General features: G+C 33.3%; 1 protein-coding gene across 6 annotated transcripts in view; it reads left to right on the top strand.

Annotated features, from left to right (window-relative positions):
• LOC125041169 (ubiquitin carboxyl-terminal hydrolase CYLD-like) overlaps window positions 1-2,991 on the top strand; it is a 25,768-nt gene extending 22,777 nt beyond the window's left edge. For all 6 annotated transcript variants that reach the window (XM_047635986.1, XM_047635987.1, XM_047635984.1 and 3 more), the window contains one exon: window positions 330-2,991. In XM_047635986.1, the coding sequence (XP_047491942.1) occupies window positions 330-520 (191 nt within the window). In that variant the 3' untranslated portion in view covers window positions 521-2,991. The remainder of the gene's footprint in view (window positions 1-329) is intronic.
• The last annotated feature ends 7,009 nt before the right edge of the window (window positions 2,992-10,000 follow it).

Genomic DNA, 10,000 nt, shown 5'->3' with positions numbered 1-10,000 from the left:
TAGCATCCCTGTCCATCTGCCTCTGTTTCTGTGAAAAAAATATATTGAAATGATTGATTATGTTAAATTGAACAAACCTTTTCCTATTAGCCTTCCCTCTTCTACCTATCCAACTTTCTTCTTGTGTCCCTCCTCTTCTATTCCTCCCACCTTCCTTTTTTCTTTATACAACAATTTTGTTTCTTCATTGCAATTTCTCCACTGATAATAGATGATAATGATTGAATATCTTTCTTTGACAAAATATAACCAAACAAAGGAAAGTGCATTACCAAGTTAACGGTCAGTCATTCTCACCCCATTGCTAACGTTTCTCTCTGAAATCTAAGGAGAACAACACGGCTACAACATCCCAACAGTAGTAGAATGTGGAGACCTCATGCAGTGGGTGGGAGAGGAAGGCAGCCAGATGCTCCACGCTGTCACTGACAACAAAGCCCTGCCTGACCTCCCCCGACGCCTACTCTGCGATGCGTACATGTGCTTCTATCAGAGTCCCAAAGTCATGATGTATAGATAAGATATGAGGTTTTTGCAGAATTGCAGTGCATTTTTTCAGAATAATTGGAAAAATGTTGGGGAAATGAATGTGTGATAATGGGTATTGCCCCCTCCCTAGCTCTCTTTAATAAGGTGTTCAATATTTTTGAAATTCTAACCAGTGTTGCAGAAACTCACACAAATCAAAAGAAGAAAAATAGAGCACAAAGCTTCTTATTCATAGTAGCTGTTTGATCTGTGGTTTGCATAACCACCATAGGGAGCCAATTGCACTAACCCAGTCTTATGCATTGCCTGATTATAGCAGCACTATCACTGGGTCAGGCACGGATGCCCTTCAGCCTTCAACCAGAATACCAGCTTGGTGGCAATGTTTGTCTAGGGAGACTTCTATTTACTGTTTTAAGAATTCTATCTTGAATAAGATTACAAGTCCTGCAAATTGAATGGGTTATTGAACTGATATTTATGGTTGGAACAGATTATGAATGGTACATGGTTATTGATCTTATTCTAAGTGGTGAAAGTTGCCATCAGGTCTTCTTCTGCTTTTTGGATCCTTTTAAATGCAATGTGCTTCTTTGATTTTAAAATTTGAACTGTATATGGAGTAAAGAGACAAATTTCTAGAAGGCAGGTAAGGCAGCACTTATTTTGCTATGACATTCATGTAGTCAAGTGTCATGAATACTATGACTAGAGATTAGTGTTCTGTTGTTTAGCTTTATGTGAGTAAAAGCTACTAATATGCTAGTCCAGATTAATTTTTTTATCCTTTTCTTCAGGAGTAGGAGAGAACTATGTATCATGCTTGTGTAGTAAATGATCTGGTATTAAATACAATAATTATCTGTCTGTTGAGGTCTGGTGCAAAGGGTTATATATACTGGATATATATATATTTTTTTGTTGCTTAATGAACTGAAATTTTCTTGTTATTACAAAATCTTACCTGGGTTAACACAGCCTTACACTAAGCAGTTAGTTTCCTATAGAGAAGGGGTTTGAGTACCATGCAAGCTGGAATTTTTTCTTAAAAGTTATCTGCTTTATAGTAATAGATGTAGTAGATAGTTTTAATATTTTCCTTAAAAGTGAACTGACTGTATGTTATTTTGTAATATGAGGAATTTGCATGATTTTTCTGTCCTTTTAGTTTCAAAACACAGCCATTTTTATACTCCCTAGTGGATGTGATGATGGTGTACGTCGGTGGTTAACAGACTTTTCTAGCCACATTTTGGGCTACGTGTCATGTCTCCTTGCCATGACCTGATCCCCCCCCCCCCCCTCCTTTTGCTGCCACCAGTACTTTTGTCACCATTTATCGATAACTGAATGCATCACATTTCCATTGCATACATTGTATACATGTTTACTGGCATTAAGTGGATATCATTTGTATTAGATCATATATTATGTAGACTATATATTATATGGAAACAAAAGGAATAATGTCATATTTTCACTGCATCAGCCAGGAAACGGGAGTGATAAATTTTAGTTCATTCTTCTAAATTTCATCTATTGTGAGTTTTATGTGCACAACGTAAGAGACTCTAATCTACAAATATTAAAAGTGAATAAAAATGTAAACTACAGCCTGGATAGATATTCTTAGACCTCATGCAAGTTTCAAACTTAAACAGCAGTCAGCTCTGCTGAATTGTACAACATTTACTAGGTAGTCTTAAATTTGTGATAGTTTATAAAATGTATAAAATTTTAATGAGACATGAATATAGAGTTGGTTTTGCAGACTTTTTCTTGTGTACCCCCGGCTGTTGTGAACTTGTACCCCAAGGTGTATATACACTACTATTTAGGAACAGCTTCATTATCTCATACTTTAATTGTTTAATTTTTGGAAGGCAAGTAATTTGATTTTAAGTGTATTACCCTTTGAAAAGCACTTGATTTTAGCAATAAAATATATATTCTCATAAGTCAGAAAGTGAAAAGGTAATTATTTTTTTTATATTTTGGTGTAATTTCATGGATTTATTTTGTTTTGAAAAATACTTTCAACGAGCAAGTGATGATATCAGTGTGCCTGCAGAGAAGCAGGAATGAAGTGAGTGATGGGAAGAGAAGGTAATGTTAGTCAAAGGCCAGGGGAAAAAAAAGAAGAATAAAAGAATGATGGGAAAATATATACATGTATATTAATTTACAAATACTGGACAGGATTTAGAATTGTGGGGCCCTAAAGTTTATGAAGCTTGGGAGCTCCTCATAAAGGGAAAATAGGGTTGTGTAAAACTTGAGGACATTAATATTTTTAATGTGTAGCATAAACAAATTAAAGTCAAATTAAAGCAGTACATAATATATTCTAAAGGGCCACCAAAACTGGGAGGTCCCTTGAAATGTGAGGTCCTAAGTAGTAACTTTGTAATGTTTTGCCAATGAATTCCAGCCATTTTTTTGTTTCCTCTGTCTTGAAATATTGTCCCCATTCTTTAAAACTTATTAAATGGTCAGACTATTGATTGTCATTTTATCATAAAACATTACCTACCAACCATCACATCCAATTTTTTTTTCAGCCTTTATATCTTTAACCATGCTATGTAGTCTTACACATGCTTTTTACAGTCTCCTGACTGTATGCCTATAATTGATCTTCCTATGGGTTTTTCATTTTTTTTTAATTGATTATTTGTTGATTTTTCACACTTCTGAGCCATACATTAAAATAATATAAACACACATCGAACATATATATATACACAGTATTTATATGCATAGATAAAGGTATGTCCAGACATATGGACCTGAAAGGCTGGGTTTCCTGAGGAGTGATATCAGAAGCAGTCAAGGTATTGGCTAAACAACCAATTCCACTTGCAAATTAGTTATCAGGTCAGCAGTTTGCCTGTCTCTGACATCACTGCTCATGCATGCCCTCAGAGCAGGTCTGCTTTTCTGGACATGCTTAAATGTGTGTACATGTACAAAGATGTATACATGTAATGCTGGTATTTTTGTGGTGTACCATTTTAAAGTCATATATAGCTTTTTGAGATTGTATGAAAACATATAAAGATGTTCCTCTTATATGGCATATAAATCCATTGGCTGTGGGTTTACTTAATGTCCACTGTATGTTTTTGTGAAATTTGTTGCATACAGATGGCTCCACAAGTACTCAGCCACTAAGAAGTCAGTTAATAGGCCCCAGTGGCTGTTCTTGATTTCTCCCTTCCTCAAATTTGTGTAACATTTTTTTTTTTTTTTTTTTGTAATAATGTTAATATTGATACTGTTACAGTTGTTGACATAATGATTATTATAATGTTTTTAAAATACTAGTAACAATGAAAATAGTAAAATAATAAAAGAGAATCTAAAAGTCAAGGAAAGGTTAAACAGGCAAAGTATGTAGGACTCACAGTTTACCCTTTGGCGACTAAGTACTTGTGGAGCAATATATGTGAAAGCACATTTAACTAAAATTACAGTAGGCATGGCATTATATTTTGCCATCTGCAGCCAGTGGGTTAAATATGTTAAGGTGAATAATGTTAATTATGCTTTATTTCACAGTAATATTAAAGAAGATTACCTTTATCACTTCCTCAGGTTCCTTCTAAGTTGAGAAGAAACCATTTGCTATTTTACTGAAAAATAATTGTGTGTGAATATAAGCATAGGTATGATTAATGATTATCAAGATTAAGATTAATGAATATCAAGAACATACCCTGGATTGTCTTTCCCAAGGTATTAAGGTGTATATTTTTTCAGATATTAGAAAATCAGAGCACGTAATATTTTTCAAAAGACCATAATCAGATATACCTGGTTTAATGTGTTCTTAAAAAAAAAGTGCCAAAAGTTAATGAAGAGCTGTTTTTTCTTTAGGACAAGGAGTAAAATGATATGGAAATTGGTTTATAACACTTAAAGGCATAATGTCTCAGGAATTATAGTCTTGCCTTTTTCTGTTTCCCAACTGAAACTGAAGTCCTTTAAAAAATAATTTTACAGTATCTATCTGTTGCATGTTGTCCATGGTCCATTATTATGTTGTTGTTTTTTTTGAATTGATATACTGGTTGTGGGTAAAATAATCTTCTATCACCATTGTGCATGAGTGTTTGTTATTTATCTTCATCTCCAATAACTGCAGTAAAATTGCCCAACTTGTTTCCCACACAAATGCTTTCCTGCCCTTTTATGTGACAAGGGATGAAAGAAGAAAACTGTTGCCTTCAATTGCAGTATATGTAGTTCCGACTTAGCAGCTGAAAGTGAGTCTTACAGAGCTCCCTTTTGGTATTCTTGAAGGAAGTCACTTTGCAGTTTTAATCAAAATGTACCATTCTTTTTGTGTTGCATTTGTAATGTCCAGGTTGATTTGCAGTTTTGTAAAGAAAGTAACAGTAGTTTTATGTTCTGTGAGCTAATTTTAGTGGTTAATGCCTGATGTACAGTATGTGTTCTTTGAAGCCATTCTTTGTATAGTCTTCATGTTGTACTTAACACTGCTTCACCATGCTTTGTTACTGCCATTTTAGAGCTAAGCCATCTTCTTTTTTTCATTTTTGATGATTATATAGCCTCTCTCTCTCTCTCTCTCTCTCTCTCTCTCTCTCTCTCTCTCTCTCTCTCTCTCTCTCTCTCTCTCTCTCTCTCTCTCTCTCTCTCTCTCTCTCTCTCTCTCTCTCTCTCTCTCTATATATATATATATATATATATATATATATATATATATATATATACACACACACACACACACACACACACACACACACACACACACACACACACACACACACACAACCTTGACAGGGATTGAAAGATTAAATATAATTTGCCTAGCCATTACCAATCAGCAGTGGATCTTGCAAAATTTATTAGTTAAAAAAAAAATAGAAGTCACATGTATTTTGCATTATTTTTATGCCTATTTGCATAATCATTCAGAATAATTTACACTTTATGTTATTGTAGAAAAAAATATAAATGATAAATATGATAGTAGAGTAGACATTGTTATTTTCTAGTAATATAGTGTAATATTATGGAGGAAATACAGGAGTTTTAGCAGACTATGTCTAATTCTGTAATTGGTTCAAAATAGTGTAGAAGTAAATGGTGAATATTTGTTGCTTATAGTTAATATGCCTACAAAGCCTTTCCAGTCCTGTTTTAAAATATATAAGGTACACAAAATATAATGAAATATTTTAAAGTGTTCTTGCATAAGACATTGTTTTTAATAAACTACTTGTGAAAGAATATTTTCATAATGGACGTAGAATATTCTTGTTGATAGTCAGTATACTGATGGTAAATGCAATCACATGTACTGGCTTTTTCAAGTTGTTAATTAAGATTTAAGCTTTAAGTAATTTTAGAGTAACTATATCCTGATGGTATGCATAGGGAGAGATTAAACAATAATGATACTAATAATAGTAATAACTATCATAGTATATTCGTTCAGTTAAAATGACTGCATCAGTAGTAATAATGTATTCTTTTTTTTTAATTTATTTTAGCCATGTATGAATAAAGTATGTATGGAGGTTTGAGCTAGAATTACTTCAAATATGTAGTTGAATTGTCTGGTTTGCTTTTTTGAATTACTGTTAATTTAAATTCCCTAAACAAAAGTATACAATTAGAGTTTGAATATATTTGTGCAAACTAACTATATATCCCATATGTTTATATATATATTTATATATGTGTATTTATTATGTATATATATACAAATACATATACATATGTATACACATACACGTACATTTACATATACATATACACTTGCAATTACACATACACATACACTTATACATACACAAACATAGACATATACACATATATATACACATACATATACACATACACATACACATACACATACATATACACTTATACATACACAAACATACATATACGTATACACATACACATACACATACACATACACATACACATACACATACACATACACATACACATACACAGACATATACACATACACTTACACTTGCACATACAAAGACATAGACATAAACTTCTACAAACACACAGGGATATGAACACAAATTCAGAGACAGACACAAGTGCATTTATACACACATGCACATACATGAATACACATGTGGACAAATGCAGACACATTTGGAAATCTGCAGATGGACATGCATGCAGGGGCACATACACACTTGTTCCTCACTCACAAGCACACTTACATGAACATACACCCAACCACACACCCATACATCCATACATACATCCCACCTACACATGTACATGCATACACATGCATGGATGCATCCCCACCCCCCCACAAAGATTTGTTAATGGTGCAAATACAAGTACACTTGAACATTAATAGCGAAAGAACATTTCTGTGATTATTTGAATAACCTTAACACACAACTATGGATTAATTTCTTCAGATGGATTTCACATCAGTCACACAGCTTAGAATGGCTGTTCTGTTATGTGATTGAGAATGCTAGGTATATTAGATGATATTTATTTTAAAAAATGTGAAACTGCAAGCTCTAGTCAGATTTCCCTGTATAAATGTGAGTAGTTTCTTTTTGCAAGCTTTGAAGAGTAACCTCCATTGTAAAAAAAAAAAAAATTTTCCTTTTTCTTTTTGTTTGGATTTTGTCAGGTCATGAGAACAGGTTTTGTTTGCTGATTACTGCTCCACGCTTAGTTATAATTTTCTTCAAGTATTTTGAAATTAGGAATTCTCAGTAAATGCTGTTATTCAGATTATGTTGATAAATATGAAGGAACAGTAAAAGATAAAAAAATAAACTTCTCTTTAAAAGTTTACAATTGATTTGAGCACATTTTAAAATTTGTTACTTAATGGATTTAATATTATTGTTTCTGGCTTTGACTTAGGAAGTACTGGTCTTTGTAGACCCTGACTCCAAATTAGAATTTATATTTGTGAACTGTGTATCATAGCTTTAAAACAATGTTTTCTTTTGTGAAGGTGTGGGGAAAATGTACCTAGCAGCATGGAAAGTGTATAAATATACTAAAGACAAAAATAAACTGATCCTTTTACTAGTCCATACCTTTGTCATAATGAACTTTAACCTCCCATGAATTAATGTTATGTGTAACACAAACGTTAAACTATGATGAAGTTGTTCTTGACATGTCTTTATTTACAGATAATAAGCATGCTTTAATAGAGAATTTATCTTCTTAATCTTATCTAACTAAAAAAAAAATGTTAAATATTTTTCAGTGTATAAGATATTATTATTTCCAGGTTTTGAGTAATGAAATACAAATCATAGTTTATATAATTGATATTCCCTAAAGTGTATTAAACTGTGCATAATGCTTACAACAAACAGTGCTAAAAAAAACTAAAGCAGATACTTGTATTAGATTAAATGAAATATTGAAAAAGTCTGACAGTGATGGTTTAAGTTAAAGGTATTTGTAGAAAAGTATGCTCAAGCATGAGAGAAAGAGAAGGAGATTAATAAGAAAGAGAGAGAAAAGAAAAGAGAGAGAGAGAGAAAAAAAAAGATAAGTGAGGGAAAGCAGTATCTAAAACCTTTGTTTATTAAATTCATTTAAATTTTAATGGGGGCCGACAGTTATTTCATAGTATATGTTCATGCACTAGAGCACATTTACAAGTATGAGAGAGAGAGAGAGAGAGAGAGAGAGAGAGAGAGAGAGAGAGAGAGAGAGAGAGAGAGAGAGAGAGAGAGAGAGAGAGAGAGAGAGAGAGAGAGAGAAGAAAAGAGGAGAAGGAGAAGAAGGAGAAAAAGATGAGGAAAATAGAAAGTCTAAGAGAAATAGAAACAATGGGAAAAGAAGGGGAGAAAAAAATGAAGAAAAGAGCGTGAAAGACAGTCAAAGAAAAATAAAGAGGCCTGGTTTCACTTGGGCCGACTGCAGCATGTAATGAGCGAAGGAATCTAGTGAACCGTTGAGTTGGCTAAACGTCACGCAATGCATTATGTGGCTAAGAGACCGAGGAAAAGCAAGATCAATACAAGTACTTTTATAGACGTTGCACAAGTAATTTTATAAACCTTAACAACTGGTTGAGCTCGCTTCTACCCGGGATTGGCTAAAACAAATGAAAGAAGAAAAGGAATGCAGGAAAACGATTATAAGAAAAAGAACTATAGAAAGAGGGGAATGACAGGTATTTTTAAAGTGGAATGTCACTTTTTTTACTATTATAAAATAGGATAAAAGCAGAACGTCGGTGTTTTGAGTATTTAAAATAGTGGAACATCGGTGTTCCACTTGTCGGTGTTTTGAGAATCCGAAAACGGAATGTTGGTGTTTTGAATATTATGAAAGCAGAATGTCGGTGTTTCCAGTATTATGAAAGCAGAATGTCGTTGTTTTGAGTATTATAATAGCAGAATATCGGTGTTTTGAATACTATAAAAGCAAAATATCGGTGTTTTGAATATTATGAAAGCAGAATACCGGTGTTTTGAATATTATGAAAGCAGAAAGTCGGTGTTTTCAGTATTATGAAAGCTGAATGTCGTTGTTTTGAGTATTATAATAGCAGAATATCGGTGTTTTGAATATTATAAAAGCAAAATATCGGTGTTTTGAATATTATGAAAGCAGAATATCGGTGTTTTGAATATTATGTAAGCAGAGAGTCGGTGTTTTCAGTATTATGAAAGTAGAACGTTTTGAGTATTTAAAAAAAGTGGAACATGGGTGTTTTGAGTATTATAACAGCGTAATGTCGGTGTTTTACGAATCAGATAGCGAATGTCGGTGTTTTGACTATTATGAAAGCAGGATGTCGGTGTTTTGACTTATGAAAGCAGGATGTCGGTGTTTTGACTATTATGAAAGCAGGATGTCGGTGTTTTGACTATTATGAAAGCAGGATGTCGGTGTTTTGACTTATGAAAGCAGGATGTCGGTGTTTTGACTATTATGAAAGCAGGATGTCGGTGTTTTGACTATTATGAAAGCAGGATGTCGGTGTTTTGACTATTATGAAAGCAGGATGTCGGTGTTTTGACTATTATAATAGCAGAATATCGGTGTTTTGAATATTATGAAAGCAGAATATCGGTGTTTTGACTATTAAGGAAGCGGAATGTCGGAGTTTTGAATATTATGAAAGCAGAATATCGGTGTTTTGACTATTATGGAAGCGGAATGTCGGAGTTTTGAATATTATGAAAGCAGAATATCGGTGTTTTGACTATTATGGAAGCGGAATGTCGGAGTTTTGAGTGATTAAAAGAGGAATGTCGGTGTTCCGAGTATTATGAAAGTAGAATTTGAACATTATATGAACGGAATGGCGATGTTTTCAGTATTATTAAAGAATATGAAAGCGGAACGTCGATGTGTTGAGTATGTGGAATGTGGGTGTTTTGAGTATAATAAATGCAGAATGTCTGTGTTTTGGGTATCAGAAAAGCGGAGTGTCGGTGGACATTTCGCTATTATAATACTCAAAACACCGACATTCCACTGTAGTAATACTCAGACGACCGACATG

Source organism: Penaeus chinensis, chromosome 30 (genome assembly GCF_019202785.1).
Source record: "Penaeus chinensis breed Huanghai No. 1 chromosome 30, ASM1920278v2, whole genome shotgun sequence".
Lineage (NCBI taxonomy): Eukaryota > Metazoa > Arthropoda > Malacostraca > Decapoda > Penaeidae > Penaeus > Penaeus chinensis.
This window is presented reverse-complemented; position numbering and strand designations above follow the sequence as displayed.